Below are 19,579 nucleotides of genomic sequence, written 5' to 3' on the forward strand. Positions count from 1 at the left end.
GCTTGACGATGCATATTTTAACTGTCCTTACATTGCTTTGTTAAGTAAACTTGTTTCATGCCTGCATATCTCAATTTGTTCTCTTAAAATTAGAAAAATGTACTGAAGAGCGTAATTCTTAATCATTTTATTTTTATTTTTCATAGTTTCTAAAGCTTGAGAAAAACGTTTTCATGGTGCCGTAACACATCTGAATGAAAAGCTAGCCCGAGCCAGGCTGGCTCAGTGGATGGAGTGCCGGCCTGTGAACCGAACGAAGGGTCCTGGCTTTGATTCCAGTCAAGGGGATGTACCCCGCGGCAGGCTCCTCGCTGGCCAGGAGGCAACCAATCAGCCTGTTCTCTCACACCGATGTTTCTCTCTGTCTCTCCCCCTCTTAAAGCAACAGGAAAATATTGTTAGGTGAGGATTAAAAAAACTAGTGGGCAGGCCAGGTGCCAGGACGACCCCGTGGCTGCCCTCACTGCAGCTGTCTGCCCTTGGCAGCGCCTGGTGACACCCTGTGCACGGAGCACCGTCTGCCTCTCCTCTCCCGACTGGACACGAAGGTCCACAGGAGGGTCTGCTGTCCTGGAGGCACCGCTGGGACCGAACCGAGGGCACGGGGCACAGCTCTGAGTGGAGACTCACGTGGTAAGAAAGGTCTAGAAAGTCTGGCACCATCCGGATAAGAATCAACGGCTGATAAAACATCCCAAAAGTGGGTTTTGTGAGCCAGGTGCTCCGGGATTGGACACTACCTAGTAAGACTGGAAGCTGAGACGGGACCGTGCCCACGCCCAGCATCCCCTCTCCGGCCTCGGGCTCTGCTTCCAGAGCCAGAGTTTAGGTGTCTGGACAGAGAGAAGGGACAGAGAAACAAGCCTCAGCAAAGAGGACACACTTCACCCCGAGGCCCGCAGACCCGTCTGCTCAGACGCCGGCTGTGGCCTGGCTTTTGGTCTCACTCTGTCAAAGCACAGACATCTTTACCATTCCGTCCGCGCAGGGCCTGCTACCAGACGGACTTCATCAGGGCCCTGGTGAGAGCAACGCTAGGCACAGCCACGTCTCCCGGCCAGAGCAGAACGTCCTGACCGCACACCCAGCGTGACGTGCCGGCACAGGCAGACTGGGTCCTTCATTTCAAGCTCCTCGGTCTTTCCTGGATGAGCGCCTCCCTCAGGAAAGGGGCTTCCTCCCCACAGCGGTCATCTAACACCCCCTCTCCTCATCTCCGAGCCCGAGCCAGGAGTGGCTTGTGAATTCTCAAAGTGGTGATGGCACAGGAAGAGATAATGTACATGAAATATTTAGGAAAAAGAGGAAAGTGATATGCAATTTTAAGCACGATGCATTATAATTGGAAAACTAGGTTAACATCAGTTTGCTTTTTTTCTTATATTCATGTAGAAAGTGAACGTACGGAACTTTTAAGTTAAGAATACAATACCTCAACCCTTCTTTATAGTTCAGAAATCAACAAGGTGGGATTTTTAAATATAGTCTATCAGTAGTCTTTGTTTTTAATCAATTATTGGTCTTAGCTATTTATTATCTTAAGGTTTTAAAGGTTTTCAGTCTCTAAAAATTTCCCCTCTGAACCAATATGCAAATGATTTGGGAAAGTTTTAATTTGAATTCTACCTGTTAACTTGAGAGTGTTACTGAGCCAAAAATACTTTTCTTATGATTAAAACAAACAAACAAAGCCCAGGGTCGATGAGGGGGAAATACCCTCCATGTGGGCTGCCTTCTGAGACTCAAAGCCAGTACCGTAGACATTGGCACGAAGGAGTGCACCCTCCCGGCCTTCGGCCCTGTCCAGCATGCCCCCCCCCACGTTTCCCTCCCTCCCCCCATTTCTCCTTCATCTTGGTTGTCTACAGAGAAGGTCACAGCGAACATCTGCCCCTCCCTCCTCTGCAAAGGGAACGCTGGTTAGCCGGAGCTCCGGTGAATTCTACAAGCATCTGCTGAACCGACTCTTCAACCCCCACCCGCCCGTCCGCCCCCGTGAAGCAGCGAGTGGCCGGGGACAGAGCCTCCTGTGGGTGCTGACCAGGCGGCCAGGCCCCAGGGAGCCTCTCCCACTCGGACTGAGCTGTGCTCTCCAACCCACCCGCTTACAAAAATTAGCGGGTTAATTAAGCCTTCCTGGCGAGTGATTGCAAGTTGAGGTTTTTAAAAAAAGATCTTTTGAGTCCTTATATGAATGTAAAATAAAGGTTACCACAGTGCCATTCTTCTTCTTTTAATGGCACAGAATTAATTTCTTTAGAAGGAAAAAGACTCACTGGGCACGAGACCATAAAGGCTTACATATATGTTATCACTTTTGTTTTTTGTGTATCACATGGAACCAACACCTAGTTTCAGGACTATCAGCAGTCTGTGCAGGTCTAAGTTGTCATCTCAGCGAGTCTAGTGCAGGCACAGCAAGTCATCTAAGAGGCGGCCCACGGACCGCTTCCCTGCTGAGGCCCCGGGGCGGGACCGGGCTGACATAAGCCAGGCCCGAGCTAACGCTTCTATTCTCAGGCAGGCAGTTTTGAAGTAAGATGTTTCAGATACAACAAACTTGCCATTGACTCCACGGCTGCTCGCAGTTCCCATTTTAACCGCGCCAAGTGCGCGGTATTGGATCGGTCACCATGGGGAGGCGCTTGGACCCTAACACAACTTTGATCAAATGCTATGATGCACATCAACTTTGCTCATTTGTTACTAGTACAATTATAAAGAACCCCCTTTTACGGATACAGTATTGAAGAAAAAGTCTTATAAAACAAGCAAATAAGCAAGCATTAAAATAGAATTACTTAATTATCTAAAAACCCCGAAAAAAAAAAAAACCCACAAAAAACAAAAAAGCAGAGCCACTTACAGGGCTTGATGGAGTCTTGGGCCAGCCTGGGCTGCTAATGCTATCGCTCTCATCTCCATGAAATGAGGAGATGCTAGCAGAGCTGGGGGACATTGGGGAGGGGACTGGCAGGTTGCCTGGGGTGGGGGGCTGAGAAATACCCTGAGAGCTGTAGCTATCCTGTGGTAGAGGAATAAAAAAAAGAAAAAGAAAAAGAAAAGACAAAGGTAGGGCAAACTTTATTTAAAACAACAAAAAGTACATCCAGTTTAACAGACGAACTTTCATATTTACATAGAGACGCACACACGGACACACAGACACACACATAGACGGTATTAAGACAACATTCTTCATTAGTACAATTCGGTGAGTTTGCGGATGCTGGATACGGCCATAAGCCCCCATGCTCACTTCACGCTCACATGGAATGTTAAGCATGGGTTACCCCGTATGAAAGAAAGAAAGGAAAGAAAAGCTGTTCACCTTATTTATCAAATAAGGCAGGAAAGCAAAATATTAAACATGTTGCTGTTGCTGAGGCGGCCACAACAGGAAGCTATAAACTGAAGGCAGAGAAAATGGCTGCAAGAATCAAAACCAGGCAAGGTCTTCCTTCTCCCCACCCCAGAGCACTTCTCTCAGGGGTCCTGTCCCGCCGCCCCCGCCCCCGCCGTGATGAGTGCCGTAGAACTAGTAACTTTCAGATCCGCGCCCTGACGGGGGGGGAGAGGCTCAGACATGTGCACAGTGAAGCATGCAGAGAGCAGACGGAAGCGGTGTGGCAGCACCAGCGACGCGGACGTGCAGGTTGGCAGGCAGCCCCGTGCAGAGAGGGAGTACCTTCGCCTTGCTCTCGGGCTGCGCAGCGCCTTCTTCCTTCCCGTCGGCTTTGAGAGGCAGCGGCAGCTTGGACTCGCCAGGAGACATCATATCTGCAAGACCCATAGATGCTAATCGAAAACAGGAGAAAGAGTTTAGGATTATACGTGTGAATCCTCACTGGGGCGCCCGCGGACACAAGTCACTGCGTGATGCACGGGGCACCGGCCTGTCCCTTCAAGGAAGGAAAGGGAAAGGAAACCGTAACTCAGCGCAAACTGTAATTTCTGAAGTCTAAATAGCATGAGATTCTGGCAATCCTTCATTTAAAAAAAAAAGCAGCAATCATTTACTCAAGATCAAAACCACCGAAAGTCAACGTACAGCAGTATTATTTAATAAGGCCAGTCTTTAAGTTGCTCATCAGGTGTTGAAAGTAAATGCTGGTTGTGTACGTTTTTTACCTGGTGACTAGAGGATTTAGTGCTTCCTTCATTTCCTAAATTCACAGAGTCTATAAGTGCAAAATCATTTGGCATATTGTAGTGTTTCATTCGAAATAAGCTTATTCATCTATTGCACGTGGCCTAGTCTATAATGGAAGACAATCGTAAGAGATGACTTCAAAGACAATGGCCAAAAGTAGTAAGTTTCGAAGGAAAGACTCTAATTATTTTGCACTGGCTGGTTTCCTCCTAGCCCGGTGCATCGCGCACATCTGGCAGGCCTGGGGAGAGCTCAGACACTAGAGCCGACACCCACACACTCCCAGTGAACCTGCTGATCCCAGGAAAACTCCTGCTCTCTTTCCTGGCTCCCAATTCAATCAAATTCATCCATGCTTCAGGATGAAAGGTTACCAAAGAGCAACTGATTTACACACATTTATTGTAAACAGACATTTTCAAGTGAAAAAGAGTTTGACTTTCTCTTTGAAGGAAGAGCGAGGCCACAGTGGGAGTGAGTGTAGGTACCGAGTGACAGCTGAGCACCTGCAGGACCTGCTGTGAGGCCATCTGCACAGCATGGCTGCAAGTGCCACACACACACCCACACACCCACACACAACCCCCCACCCCCCACACACAGCACTGCTGCAGGTGCCACACCCACCCCCCCCCCCACACCCCCACATACACACCCCCACACCCCCACACCCACCCCCCACACCTCCCCCACACACATACACACACCCACACACCCACACCCCCCCCCCCACACACACACACACACACACACACCCACACCCACCCACCCACCCACACCCCCTCCTTCCCCCACACACGCGAGGGGTCGGAGAAGAAGAGGGAGAGCATTGTGAGCCCGATAAGCGAGCGAAGACCAGGAAACAGTGCCATTCCACAGCGAGCTAAGCCTGAAGGTTCCTGGACGGGGCCCACTCTACATCCTGCGAGCGGGGCCGGCTCCAGGCGGAGTGCCCGCGGAGCGCGCTGTGCCAAACGGCACAAAGAGAAGGGAAGCTGCCGCAAAGGCTCCAGATTGCCCACTACAAAGCCATTACCGCACACATTCGTGTATTACTATGTTTTAGAAAATAATTAGTTTTAATTACAGCAGAGAGAGGAGAGCAGGGCTCTGGCGAATTAGCTGGCACACTCGGTGCAGCTCATTTGCTAATATCGCTGGCATCACTGCAGGTTGGCACCGGAGGTCCTGCCAAGAGAGCCCACCCTGCCAGGAGCCGGCCAGCTCCCAGAGGCCTCCACGGGCCCGCCGAGGCCGCTCCTGCTGGCTTTCCAAAGCCCATGTGCAGCCCCCAGCCCGGAATCATCATCACACACACAAATCATAATTGGGACGCTTTTCTTTCTTTTTTTCCAAATTACTTTCAATGCTTCGACTTTAAGAACTGGAACAAAAAGCTTTTTCAAGTGATGCAGCTGCAGAGAAGAATCTATTGGGATCAGCTAAAAACGCGGTTATTTTTGTGAATGTGTGAAACCTCCAAGCAGCAGCTGAGAGAGATGACACGAGAGGTGTCCTCGCTGCCCCGGGCGGCCTCACCTCTGGGGTCTGGCAGGGTGGGAGCTGGCAAATCTGTGCATCGAGAAAGACCCTTCAGAGAATGGAGGGGGAGGCAGGGCGAGTGTGGGAAGAGGGGCTATGTGTGCGAGTCCCCGTCCTCGCCAGCTATTCGCAGAGCGGGCCCGAAGGAGCGTCAGCGCGCAGCTTCCGAGGAAGGGGCCACGTCACGGCCACGCAGGATGGCAGGCCCTGCTTCTCCAATGGCTACGCCAGTCCTGTCAGCACTTGTAACACATTATGTGAAATAGTAAAAAAAAAAAAAAATAGTAGTAATATCCTTCTTCACGCATTAAATGTGTACATGTACACGGAAGCATGGGGAAGCGTAAGGAACTAGCTCAATATGTACTATGGCAATTAGTGATAATGACTTACACGGATTGAAAAATCAGTCTTAGATGAATATAAGCATATATATTGATTTGAAATTCTCCAAACGTCTTCACTTAAGATAGAAAAAATATTATATATTTTAAAACGGGCATCTGGGCTACACAAATATGGAAACTGTCAAAGATTGTGTTGCTTTATTATTTTGAGGCACATAAAGACTTAGAGCAATAGTTCTGTTTAGTGCTCCTGCCTTACAGAGTACATTGTATCCTTCCAGGTCTTCTCTACGTGGCTTTTCCATCCTCTTGGTGAAATGCTTAACCTGACTTCGTAGCAGAATTCTCAGGGAATCGTGCACAAAGCCCCCTCCCCTGGGCCCATTCCTTCCCCTTTCTGAGGAGAGACCACCACCACAGGCACGTGTTACACCAGCCCGGCCTCCTCCCCGCCCCCAGGGCCGCAGAGGACCCGGTGCGGGAGCAGAGTCTGTAGACCCCGCACGCGCTCCCCCCCGGCTTCGCCAGCGGGAGAAGAGCCAGAAGGACTTAGTCAGCGGGCAAGACCCCCGGCAGCTGTCTCCCCGGGACTCAACATACTCAAAAGCACAGAGAACACGTCGTGTGAGCAAAAGTGACTGCAACGTTCACTCCTGCTCTCCCGCTTCCTCCCTCAGTCTCCCGCCAAGGCTGCACACCACTCCCAGAGGAAGCAGGGCCAAAGTGCACCCACTTCTTTCTTTTCGTGGTGAACAACACAGTGTACTCTGCAAAAACGTTTTGTTCCTCGGCTTTGAAAACCAGAAGGGCGTAGTATGTGCACACTCCTGTAATATTTGGGACTGTTTTTACATGTAGCCGCTATATAAAGAACACTACTGACAACACACACAGTGTCTGAGGAGAGCGCACGCCTCTGTCTAGCTCAGCATGGCCAGGGCACCCCGAGGACCCCTGAGGCTGATGCCCCTCCACGTGGGCTGAGGGGTGCCCATGAGCTGAGAGGCAGGACCCACCGTGTCCACCACAGCCCTCTCCCCCCTGAGCGGGCCACGGGACCGTCAGCCTGAGCAAGACTGGCATCCCTCCCAGGAAACCAGCCACTGCCCATGCCCACTGCCCTGCCCGGCCACGCCGGCCCATCTCTAGGAAAGCTGAGTGAGCACCTTCAGACCGAATGCTCTGCAGGAGCTCCCTGCCCTGGGCCTGCCGTCCACTCCCCCGGAGCCAGCCCCACAGCCCTGCGGACATGCGGGCCCTCGCCACATGCCAGCAAACGCTGAATCGTCACTATTCCTCAGATGTGCAGCATTATTACTTTCTATCAGGTAGCATTTGACTTAATAAAGCAGAAATAAAATCACATAAATGTGTAAAAAATTTTGATGAATGTTTAAATTATTAAAAATTCAATATTTCAAAATGCACAATGCAATAAAAAGTACATATACTACTAGTCCGTATGAAAGCCTGTGAGGATAAATGGCCTTTCATGGAAGAGATTACCTTTGTATGAAATAACAAATAACTGAATTATCTGAATAGTGTGAAAACCCCTCTCTGTGAATCTCCGTGAAATTGGTTATTCCTTAGGAATACATAAATCTTCCCGGGCAGGCCCCGGTGCCATCTGCTTGTTGTTGGTTTTTTTTGTGGCCCTGGAGTCCAAAAAAAAAAAAAAGGCAAAAATGAGGATTGCTAATAGCAGGTGAGAATTTATTGTGTAGATTCAATGCTCTGAGGTAATTTTATTTCAGCAAGCCAGACAAAACCCATAATGCCACAACCCGGAGTCCCATTACCTGGGACAGTGGGGAAGCTTCTAGCTAACAGGCTGCTCAGAGCTGTGCCCTGGTCACCGCAGACGTGAAAGCCCCACCTCAGGGGTGAAGGACGGCCTGGCCCCCCCCCCCCCCCCTGGAAGGCCTATTCTGTTTATGTACAAACTTTCCCGTTCACCTGCTTCCTACTGCGTCCTGTTCCGAACCGTTCAAAGGGGAGCCATCAGGGGGAGGCCCGAACACCAGGGCTGGCGCCGGCAGGATGGGCAGCAGGCAGCCCAGTGCTGCTCTCACCAGCCAGAGCAGCAGCAGGTACAGGTGGTCATGGGGGCACCTCTGGCTCCACGGCGGCTCCCACCCCCAGGGCGGCCCTCGCTCCCCGGGGAGAACCAAACCGGCCGGGAGCTACCCGGAGTTTCCTCAGCACCCGGCTCGCGGGGGGAGCAGGGGTCCTGAAGGGTGATCCGGGCTGGAGGAGGCTGAGGACAGGGTGCCGGCCCAGGCTTGGGCATTCTAGCCATTTCGAGGTCTGCTTCCCGCACCAATCAGATGGGATTTGCTGAGAAAGCCGCTGAGGCCATAAAGTGGGTTGGAAAATGTAAGCATGCTGAAAATACTAAACCAGCTCTTTAACCACGTCTCTAAGTTCTCAACAACCTGCAAAGAGCACTCTCCTGTGCAGACATTTAAGGTGAGCGTCCCGAAGGAAAGGACCCTCTGCCTGTCGTCTCCTCTGAAGCAGGATGCTCACATCTGCCTCCGCCCATCCAGTGAGGACACGGCGCGGCCGCCGGTACCCCAGGATGCCCCCCAAGACCTGAGTGCGTATGGTCAGCAAGTGCTCTCCAATGACACGGAGCTGTGCCCACATGATGTACAGGACATGCAATCCTCACATCCTAACTGTCACGTAGACGGAGCAGGTTTCCAAGCAGCAGAGAGCGGTGTTTCCCCCACTTCACCGGAAGGGGAGGCGGGGCGGCCTCGGGGGAGAGGGGGGACGGCGGCCTTAGGCTGGCGCCGGGGTTACCTGTGGAGCTGTTGACCATGTTGGGCGTCATGCTGTAGGGCGATGCCTGCGTGTTCATCAGCGCCGAGCTGTTGTTCATGGGCTGGCTGTAGGGAGAGCTGGAAGCCATGAGGCCGCTCTGGTTCATGCCCGGGAAGCTGCCCTGCCTGTGGGGAGAGAGAGCACACGCGTCTGTATGCTGAGCGCGCATGGGCAGCGCAGGCCCCAGGGGCCACTTCTCAGGGGGCACCTGTGCGAGGGGCGGGCTGGTGTGTTTCATGTTGGCTTAAACTCGTGTATTTTCTGGAGAGAGGCTGAACTCTATTGCTAAGTAGTTATTTAATGGATTGCCTAAGATTCCAAATCATATAAACTTCACAAATAAATTCTACATTTTAAGCTTGTCAAGATTTATATAGGGGTTATAGAAGCAAGAAAGGGGAAACTTGAAATAATAACAGGAATTACAAAAGCAAGTAAAATTAACTACCATTTGAAAAGAGCTGACTCTTTATGAACATTACTTAATATCCTCCCATCAAAAAAACGGAAAAGAAATGCAAAACAGATGAGCAGGGTGGGAGGGTTATTTAAAAAAAAAAAAAAAATCCCTTGACCTAAAATTTCTGATCTACTGACTATCAGAGGGAGCATTTCCAAAATCCCTTCCACCCTCTTTGACATTCTGAAGCCCGGGGCTGTGAGCCACACACCAGGCTCCTGTGTCAGAGCCACAGTGAATGCTGACTCCCTCGTCCCCCGAGTTCCAGCAGCAGGAAATCCCAGGCTCCAGTCCACGTCCCTCCCAGGCTCCAGTCCTGAGGCCACGCTCCCCGCACACGGATTCATGAAATTATCTTTTGGTGACTTAAGTTTGGTTAGTTTTGTGTCTACACTCTGAGACACATCTCTTCACTCCTGCAAAGTGCAAAGGGGCACTGTTTGATCAAAGGAGGTGAATGTCACTTCTCTAACTACAGGTGATGGGGTTGGGGGAGTGAGGGAGAGGAGGGTTTTAGCAGCAAGATGGTTTAATTTTCCCAGGGAAATTACTGCCAAGAAGATGGAGGAAATGTGGCAAAATCTTTCTTCTTCTTCTTCTGGTTTGTGGTGTTTTTTTATTTTTAAAATTAATCTTCATTGCTCAGAATATTACAATTGCCCCTCCCCCATCCCACGGCTCCCCTCCACCTGTTTCCCACTCCACCCTCTGCCCTTACCCCACTCGCCCAATGTCCTCATCCATAGGTGTTCGATTTTTGTCCAGTCTCTTCCTGCACTCCTCACACTCTTTTCCCCCTGAGAATCGTCAGTCCACTCCCTTTCTATGTCCCTGATTCTATTATATTCACAAGTTTATTCTGTTCATCAGATTTTTATTTCACTTGATTTTTAGATTCACTTGTTTGATATATATTTATTTGTTGTTCATAATTTTTATTTTTATTTTACCTTTTTCTTCTTCTTCCACTTCCACTTCTTAAATCTTTCAGCATTTCATATAATACTGGTTTGGTGGTGGTGAACTCCTTTAGCTTTTTCTTATCTGTGAAGCTCTTTATCTGACCTTCCATTCTGAATGATAACTTTGCTGGGTAGCGTAATCTTGGTTGTAGGTTCTTGATATTCATCACTTTGAATATTTCTTGTTACTCCTGTCTGGCTCGCATAGTTTCTCTTGAGAAATAAGCTGACAATCATATGGGTGCTCCCTTGTAGGTAATTTATTGTTTTTCTCTTGCTGCTTTTAATGTTATTGCTCTTGGCATTTTAATTATGATGTGTCTTGGTGTGGTCATCTTTGGATTCCTTTTGTTTGGGGTTCTGTGAGCTTCCTGGACTTGTAAATCTATTTCTTTCACCAGATGGGGGAAGTTTTCTCTCATTATTTCTTTAAATAGGTTTTCAGTATTTTGCTCTCTCTCTTCTTCTGGCACCTCCATAATTCTGATGTTGGTATGCTTGTAGTTGTCCCAGAGGTTCCTTTACACTATCTTCATATTTCTGGGTTCTTTTTTCTTTTCCGGTTGGGTGTTTTTTGTTTCTTTGTATTTCAAATCTTTGACTTGATTCTTGCGATCCTTTAGTCTGCTGTTGGATCTCTGAATGTTATTTTTTATTTCAGTCAGTGTATGCTTCATTTCTAATTGGTCCTTTTCATATCCTCCAGGGTCTCGCTAAATTTATCAGTCTTTTCTAGAAAATTCTTGAAAAACTTTATAACTGTGGTTTTGAACTCTATATCCAGTCATTTGCTTTCCTCCATTTCTTTCTTTGTGACCTGTTTCTTTGTCTCCACATTTTGGCTGCTTCCCTGTGTTGATAGGGTGGCTTTGTGTGCTAGATGTCCGATAGGGCCCAGTGGTTCAGCCTCCCCAGTTACCTTAGGTGGACATTCTTGGTGCACCCCTTTGTGGGCTGTGTGCACAGTCTTGTTGTAGTTAAGCCTTGTTTGTTGTTGGTATCACTGGGAGGAATTGACCTCCAGGCCAATTGGCTGTGAGGATCAGCTCTATCTACGCTAGGAGAACTTCTGTGCTGGAGATACCTTTATGAGGCAAGACTTGCAAAAGCCTCATAAGGATGGGGCTCAACTTGGATGTGGCGAAGTCAAGAGCAGACAGCAATGGCTTCCCATCAGCCCTGCTCTAAGAGGCTTCATTGTCCTGTGGTAATCGCTGTAAACACCTATGAGAGAAAGCTGCCCTTTAGTTTTGCCCATTGCCAGACAGTCCAGTTTCTCCCCAAATGAGTCTGGGTCCCAAGAGTGTCGCTCGGCACTGGAGTTCAGAGCAGTTAGGAGCTTTTGTCTCCCTCCCGATTGAGAAAGCCAGCCTCATACTCAGTTGCCAGCCCTCTCTGGGCACGCACCTCTGTACCTCTGCCTTGTGCAACTCCTCCGAGTCTCAGTGTACTTTTCTCTTTCCTTCTAGTTGTAGAATTTCCACTCAGCCAGACTTCCTATGGTTCTGGATGATGTCTGTTTTGTCTTTTAGTTGTAGTTTTGAAATTGTTGTGTGAGGCAGCAGTTTAGGTATTTACTTATGCCACCATCTTGGTTTCTCCTCTGTGGTGTTTAATTTTCCAGGAATTTCCACAGTTCTCCCTGTGTCAAAATCTTTAAAAGACTCCACATTGTAGTCAAGCTTTTCTTTATACGGTACCTTTAAAAAATTTGGCCATTGATATTTACTCTTAGAAGTAAAGCTAACAGGAAAGGAAAAACCTGCTTTGCCTGTCTGTTCCAAATAAATGATGATTTCTACTCCCTCCACCTCCAGTAAACCATTGTTTATTGGCTCTTAACGTATAATAATGAAAGTATTTTAAAGATATCCTTTAAAAGGTGAACATAAGTCATTAATGAAAAACAATGTACTATTCTCTTAGTGTAGCTATTTTCAGTCTGAGTGTCCAAACAGAGTGCGGGCGAAGAAGGCACTCACTAGACGCTTTCTCTATGCAAAGGAACCAAGAGCAGGCAAAACACACCTAACCAGGCAAAGATACAAGCTGAGACGAGGGAAACACTCCCTGTCAAACCCAACCCTGGACTCTGGGCTCGAGAACCACTGGGCAGCTTCCAGGGTCGATGGGAACAGACAGGTTTTGTCCCAATTGCTGCTGCCTGATGCCACAGATCCTAATCTGCAGCAGATGCCCAAAATGTCCGGGAGGGGGTTTGTTAAACGGTGAGAAAAAACGTTTTGTGGGGATTATGCCGAAGGCGGGTACTGGGCTGCGCGCTGTGGACAGGACTGCTGGGCGGTGCTCACAAACCACAGGTGCTGACCACGGGCCTGTGCTCACGGCAGCTGGTGCCCACACAGCCAGGCCCCCCTCTACCTGTCCACGTCCACGTGTGGCGTGGGGGCTGTCATTTGAACACGCAGACCTGCAGGATAGCCACACTGCGTTTACATGGGCTTTCGGGGGGATGAGATGCTAGGGCTGAAGAGCCGTCATCCAAGGACAAACCAGGTGACTAGGCCGTGGGCTGCAGATGCACTTCCTGGAAGCACCCCACGTCCTCTCCTCAGCCCACACGCACCAGTAATCTTCCCCAGGTTTCCCTCAGCCTCTTTGGAGAGTTCTCAAACATCACACGCTCATCTGCCAACAAAGGCCTGGTTTGGGGAAAAGCCAGAGGCAGACACGTTTTAAAGAGACCGTTGCCAGTGGTCCACTTGGAGGCAAATACTGCTTCCCACTGGGGCCTAAATTCGGAAGCGGAAAACAGAAAGTGAAACCCATCTAAATATCTTGTTTTTTAAAGATATATTCTTATTGATTTCAGAGAGGAAGGGAGAGGTTGAGAACTAGAAACATCAATGAGAATCATGGGCTGCCTCCTGCATGCCCCTACTGGGAACTGAGCCTGCAAGCCAGGCATTTGCCCTGACTGGAATCGAACCCAGGACCCTTCAGTCCACAGGCTGATGCTCTACCCACTGAGCCAAACCAGCCAGGCTAAATATCTTGTTTTTAAGTTGATTAGAATCAAATGTGAACTCAGTAGGCTGTACATGACTGTGGTGCTTTCAAGGAAGCATGCAGGCCACATCGTCTCAGCATCACCAGCCTCGCCAGCGGCGACACCGGGAAGCGAGAACTCTCCTGGAAACGGCCGGATTCTGGCACAGCTCCTTGGAGAAAGCAGGGACAGCAGGAGTGCAGCCACTTTATTTACATCCAGAGGCAGACACACGGAGAGAGGTTTCACTCCCAACAGCCACAGGCAACGTGGCTCGAGGTTTGTTCCATGGGCAGAGATGGCGTCTGCTCGGGGAGAAGGGGCGTGACTGCGACACGGCTGCTGTCCATGTGACTGTCCCCAGGGATGCGGTTTGAGCCAGGCGAGCACGGCCTTTGGGGCCCTCCTCCACTCAGACCCGAGGGCTCCCAGACCAGGGAGTCCCAACGGGAAAATCCACCCCGCCGGGTGTTCCTGGAGACAGCGCTGTCCTCGCCACCACGGCCCCACCTAAACCTCCTACCAACGCAAACCACGTCACCTGTGCCCGGCCGCTGGCGAGACAGGCTTCCCCTCTCCATCCCGACTCCTCCTCAGTGGTACCTGGCTATCTTTAATCCACTATCCAAACAGGGAAAAGCGCTCCCTAAGGCTCCAAACCACACAGCGACAGGCGAGAAGCGCCCGGCGCCCCTCTCCATGCGGCAGCCCGGCAGCCCCGTGAACAGGCGCTCGTGGCGCCGGCGGCAAAGCGATCTTGGCACCTCGGCCCCCGGAGTTGTGCGGGGGATCCACCCCAAAGGCACTGCTTCCTGTCACCAACCAAAGGCCGAGAACAGGATGCCGTGGGTCCTGGCTGTCCAGCCCTGTGAAAACACACAGCCACGTGCTATTAAAACACCATCACACCTTCCCTCGGAGACGTGCTGGAAACAGCTAGCTCCATCAGTGACACCTCCTATCGCGCTGGCAGTTGCCATCATTTGTCCAAGAGGGGTGTTTAGGACAGCGGAGGGAGGGCGGGCGGGTGGGCAAGGGGCACCGCAGTCACCCAAACCACCGAGCTCACTGAGCTGCCTGGAGAGTGGCGCCAGGCCCCGCTGTGAGTGGGGAGCCCCCCGAGGAAGGCATGCGAAACCTGAGGGGCCCACCCAGGGGCCCGCGGGAGCCCATAGATGGGGAGGACAGGAGGGCCACGTCATGCAATGCCAGGGTTCCATAGGTTTGGTCTGCACCCTAAGAGACTAGAAGTGTATGAGCAGGAGAAAGGGCGAGAAGGAACGTGCATTTCAAAGGCGCTGTTTGCTCTGTGACTGGATGGGAGGATGCCGGGCAGGAAGAGGGGTGCAGGGCTGATGGGTCGTGTGGCTCTGACAGTCTAGAAAGCAGGACGGTGCCGGGACCCAAGCAGGAAAGGGCTATGTGAGATCGGGAGATGACAGGACTGGTGATGAATGACAAGAGGGCGCCACCGTGTCCCCTGGGTGGCGGTGTGCACAGAGGCTGGATCTCGGGGCGTCACGGACTGCTGACAGGCTCGGAGACCACGGGCCTGGCTTGGGCATGGCGCCTCTCAGCTTCCAGAGGCGAGGCCGGGAGACGGATGGAAACAGCAGCCGGGAAAGTGGGTCCTTTCGTTCCCCTTCGCTGCCCTTCGGAATGTCCTCCCAGCACTGGAGTCTTTCTGGACGATCGTCCCTGGCTGTGGACAGGGTGTTCCCTGTTGGACAGCTGATGGGTGCGATGCCTCACCAAACTACAGCCTTAGTGGCTTTCCAGCTGAACTGGAAACCCCGGCCTGCTGGTAACCGCCTCTGCTCATGTCCGTTCCTTTCCCCTCTGAGGAAGGGCGGAGGGAATGCTGTTCACACTCCGTGAGAGACCAGCACTGCCAGCACGCTCTCCAGATGGCGGTCACGGAGCGGAACGTCTCCTGGCCCTGGATTCTGACTTGAGAAAGAGTCGCCATAAGAAACCGGGACCCTCCTTCCTCCCAGAGACTGACACGCAGGAACTGGCTCCTCAGACGGCCCACATCACCCTGACCAGACGGCTGTCCCGGGAAACAAAGACAAAGCACGGGCAGGCGTCTGCTGCGTGAGCTGTGGGGACGCAAAAGCACGTGGACACCAAACTCCTGAACCCACAGCTCCACCCGCACCCACGGGGCGCCCCGAGAACAGCACAGCAGGCCGTGTGCATTGCAAAGCGCAGAGGAGGACTTAACACAGAGATAAAACACGGTGTCTCTGCTGTGGACAGGAAACACAGGATGCAGAGCTAAGGGGCGGGGCCCCAGCCGCCAGCAGACCCGCAGAGCCCCCCCCCCCCCCCCCCCCCCCCGCCCTCCCCCGGTTCCAGGACGCTCGCCACGCTGCTGGCTGCGCAGGCCCCACTCCACGTGCTGTTAGCTCACATCGATTTTCTGCCCCAGCGGCGGAGCCTGCGCTGACGCCTGCCATTTAAATTCATTTCACACAGCTGCCTAATGTGGCTTGGCAAGGCGCAGGCAGCGAGCTGCGTGGGGCCCGACAGCACCGCCGAGGTGGGAGGACAGAGCCCATGGATTAGCAGCTGATGTGAATGCTCCTCTCCCACCACGGCCGCCTTCCCACCGGCTGCGGCAATGACCTTGAAGGTGCCACAGGAAGGAAAAGAGGAAAACACAATTCCCCCAAATGCGTGCTCACCCAGCCCTCTATCTGTTACTGCATTTTTAGGGCCATGTTTGTAGTAGTCTCTGTTTGTTGGTCCACATTTAGGACCATGTTGACAGGATTTAGAACTCTCAATTGCAAACTTACCATTCGCTCTCGCTGTGGAAATAAATGTATCCTGAATATAAAGACTATTAAAAAGCTCGCCAGCGCGCATTCATAACTGGTGAAAGCACATTTGCGTGAGTTTAGTCCTTAAATAAAGCTAGTTGAAAGTTTCCTATTTTCACCAAAAATGTGGTATGTTTCTACAGAAACTATCTAGTGCACATGATTCAATCTGTGTAGGATAATCTTATATTACTATACAAAAATATTGCTTTGTAAGTCACTCAATAATAACATACTGTAAAAGCATTCCCTAACCTAAGACAGTGTCGCCTGATACTAGTTTTCTGGTAGGAAAGAGACCCTTTTTGTTGCTGTCTGTAATTCCTGTGTTGTAATTGATAATACGGCAACACCGGTTCAGGGAGGAAGTTCTGTGGAGGATTGTCTGGTTGTATTTTTCCAGGGAATCTCTGGCCAAAGGCGGCCACTGCCCTGGAGCTGTGGGTGAGTGGCAGGAGTGACAGGAACACCGTCATGTTAACACAACACAGGTACCTGACAACACACGACAACAGGGGGAACGACACCAGAGCAGGCCATCTCATTACTTTTCCGCAGAGGAAACGTGGATTGATCTCAGGCATGAGGGAAGAAGCCATGCCGACAGCCATGCAGACAGAGCAGGGACGGCATGCAGCTGCTACCGAGCCAGCACAGTGCTGGCAATGGAAACAGAACAGCACGAACAGGAAGAACAGAAAGACAGCCCCTCTGAGATGGATTTCCGTCGAGTCTTTCACTGTTTTGTGAGTTACTTGTGCAGCCAGATGGCACGTCATTAACAGTTTAAAATCGCCCAGGGCCCCAGCGAGTCAGGGTCTGTTGCTACCTACCCGTACTGGTCAGGCTGGTGCATCATGGGAGCCTGAGAGTTGCCATAGTTGGGGTGCTGGGAAGAAAACAGGGGGCGTCCGCCAGCCCCAGACTGGCTGGGATAAGCAGGCGACCTAATGTATGGTGGCCTAAAGCAGAACAGAAGAACAACTTCTTTGGATTTGTTCCTTCGACAGTCTGAACACCCCATCCACCTGTCACTTCCACACACAGGTGTGGAGGGCCACAGATGTGGTGTAACACTCTACCATGCAGCTGCCTGAGTGGAACGGGGTACTTTCCTTAAAAGGCGGGGGGGGGGGGGGGGGGGATGGTGGAGGGGGCGGGCAGGACGAAGGAGAGAACAGAGTAAGATTTTCTGATCTCATCTCGGTTCAGTTCTGAAGTACAGCTTTGACTCTGGTAAAAAATACAGTCCATTTGGAGTTCAGGCAGGCGGTGGAATGGTCTCCCAACGGCAAATAGAAGGGAAATGACAGTGACTCCTGCCTCTCTGCAGAGTGACAGGTGAACTGACTCGGAAGGGAGCAGGGCATCTCTATGGCCATCTTCTCCCAGATCGCTAGCCAAGGCTTCGCATCCATCCAATCAAGTGCTTTCCCCTTAAATACCAGTCAAACCAGTGCTCACAGACAGGCTCATGAAAGCCTCCCCTGGATCGGCACAGGTCTGGGTTAGAGGTATACTGCTGGCACACAGGAGTTCTAACTGTGATGTGGATGACAGAGATGGCGAGAGGGGGAGGAGAGAGGGGAGAGAGAAGGAGTGGTTTTCATTTTGATTCAAGGGAAATTTTTTATTATTTGGAGGAAACAGTAAGATTGAAGGGGTCCCTAACATTCCCAAATAGCAGCTTCAGAGGAAAAGTAACAAAGGAACACAATTACACACACACACACACACACACACACACACACAGACGTACTTGTGCACGCTTTTTATCTCCCTTGGGAAAAAAAATCAGAACCTTCTATCTTTTCTTTAAGGTACCCTATTTTCATTTATATCGTTCAATTTGCTTTTTAAAAATTAATAAATTAAAATATATTTTTTATTTCAGAGAGGAAGGGAGAGGGAGAGAGACAGAAACATCAATGATGAGAGAGAATCACTGATTGGCTCCCTCATGCACGCCCCCTACTGGGGATCCAGCCTGCAACCCAGGCCTGTGCCCTGACCAGGAATCGAACCAGGACCTCATGGTTCATAGGGCGATGCTCAACCACTGAGCCACGCCAGCTGGGCTCAATTTACTTTGTTTTAAATGAATTTTAGCATAAGTTAAACATAAAACATATACAGCTGCTTCTCTGAAAACATTCACTTTGGCCTCTGAATTTTTAAATTCAATGTTACTTTTATACGGGTCAAGTATTTACTTCAAGAATTTTAAAATCAGGATTGAAATCAAGTAGTTGAGGATAAAATCCTCCTGGGTCCAGTGAAACTTTCTGAAATAGTATCTTTGCGTTACTAACCTCATTGTGGTTTGGTCAGATGGGTATGCCCAGAAAAATAAAACGTTAAGAACATAAAGGATGAATCTCACACGTACACACTTAGACAAACACACACAACACACATATGTGTACAAAGTTTCTTTGTTGTGAACATTTTATGGTGCGGGGACAAACGGGGGATGTTCTTTCTCAATGATTCAGGTTTTAACCATTTACAGGCTTGAGGTTTCCTGGCAAACCTGGCTCTGCTAACGAGAACCCCAGCATGCCTCGGCATTCATGGCCATTTCAAATCACACCCCACAACCGGCTGGCCCAGCACGCAGGCTCCTCCTCTGGTGCCTTAGAGAACTGGTGTGTCACGTAGTCTCCTGAACTAGCCACTGCCCTGGGACCGTGGCGCCCAGCCCCGCGCACGCCAGAACGCCGCCCCGACGGCATACCTGCTCTGTGCGGAGTTGGCAGCAGCCTGCATCACTGCGGCGGCTGCCTCCTGGGCCTTACGGTTCACGGTCGGCATCGGCGGCCCCATTCCTGGCCCGCCCTGCTGCGCCATGCCAGGAGAGCTGGGGGTCATGCTGCTCATGTTTCCAGGAAACGGTCTGTTCTGCATCCCGGCTGATGGCATTCGTCCCAGGGGCATAGCACCGCACGGCTGGCCTGGCCCTGGCCCGTGCATCTGGCTGTTGGCATTGATGCCCACACCAGGCCCTGGGCCGCTGTAGCTTGCACTGGGCACCCCACTATACGTAGGAGGTCTGGAGTAGTTACCTAAACGAAAAGCAAGCAAACACAAATTAGGGCCTTTCGCTTACTCTCTGGACTTGTGAAACAGTCACTGCAAACTTTCCGTCCAACACCGATCAACACAGAACATTAGTCATTTGTATTAACCCTTTCCTGCAGGTGCTGCAAGTGGCAGCCTCAAACTCACTCTTTCTGCACATTCCAGGGCAGGAGCCGTCCAGGACAGCGAGGCATGGAGGCGAAACCAGGCTATCATTAACTCGGTCCATGCACAGGCTGGGTATGCTGGCACCAAGGCCGCTCCGGCCTCCGCCTCCCATCCCTGCACTTCACCCCAGGCCACCGCCCCAGCCCGCTGCCGGCGTGGATGAGGGGAGCAGATGGCCAAGCCCAGGCTCCAAAGC

The 19,579-nt window shown here is 51.0% G+C and overlaps 1 protein-coding gene across 8 annotated transcripts in view; it reads right to left on the minus strand.

The window, feature by feature from the left end:
* ARID1B (AT-rich interaction domain 1B) overlaps positions 1-19,579 on the minus strand; it is a 325,561-nt gene that overhangs the window by 24,682 nt on the left and 281,300 nt on the right. For 4 of the 8 annotated variants that reach the window (XM_045572639.1, XM_045572640.1, XM_045572638.1 and 1 more), the window contains exons 7-11: positions 18,872-19,199; positions 16,968-17,096; positions 8,854-8,999; positions 3,689-3,798; positions 2,867-3,025 (exon numbers count right to left, since the gene is read on the minus strand). In XM_045572639.1, coding sequence (XP_045428595.1) covers positions 2,867-3,025; positions 3,689-3,798; positions 8,854-8,999; positions 16,968-17,096; positions 18,872-19,199 — 872 coding nt within the window. The remainder of the gene's footprint in view (positions 1-2,866; positions 3,026-3,688; positions 3,799-8,853; positions 9,000-16,967; positions 17,097-18,871; positions 19,200-19,579) is intronic. The other 4 variants (XM_045572641.1, XM_045572643.1, XM_045572642.1 and 1 more) reach the window with 4 other exon arrangements.

Source organism: Pipistrellus kuhlii, unplaced genomic scaffold (assembly GCF_014108245.1).
Source record: "Pipistrellus kuhlii isolate mPipKuh1 unplaced genomic scaffold, mPipKuh1.p scaffold_m20_p_5, whole genome shotgun sequence".
Classification (NCBI taxonomy): Eukaryota; Metazoa; Chordata; class Mammalia; order Chiroptera; family Vespertilionidae; genus Pipistrellus; species Pipistrellus kuhlii.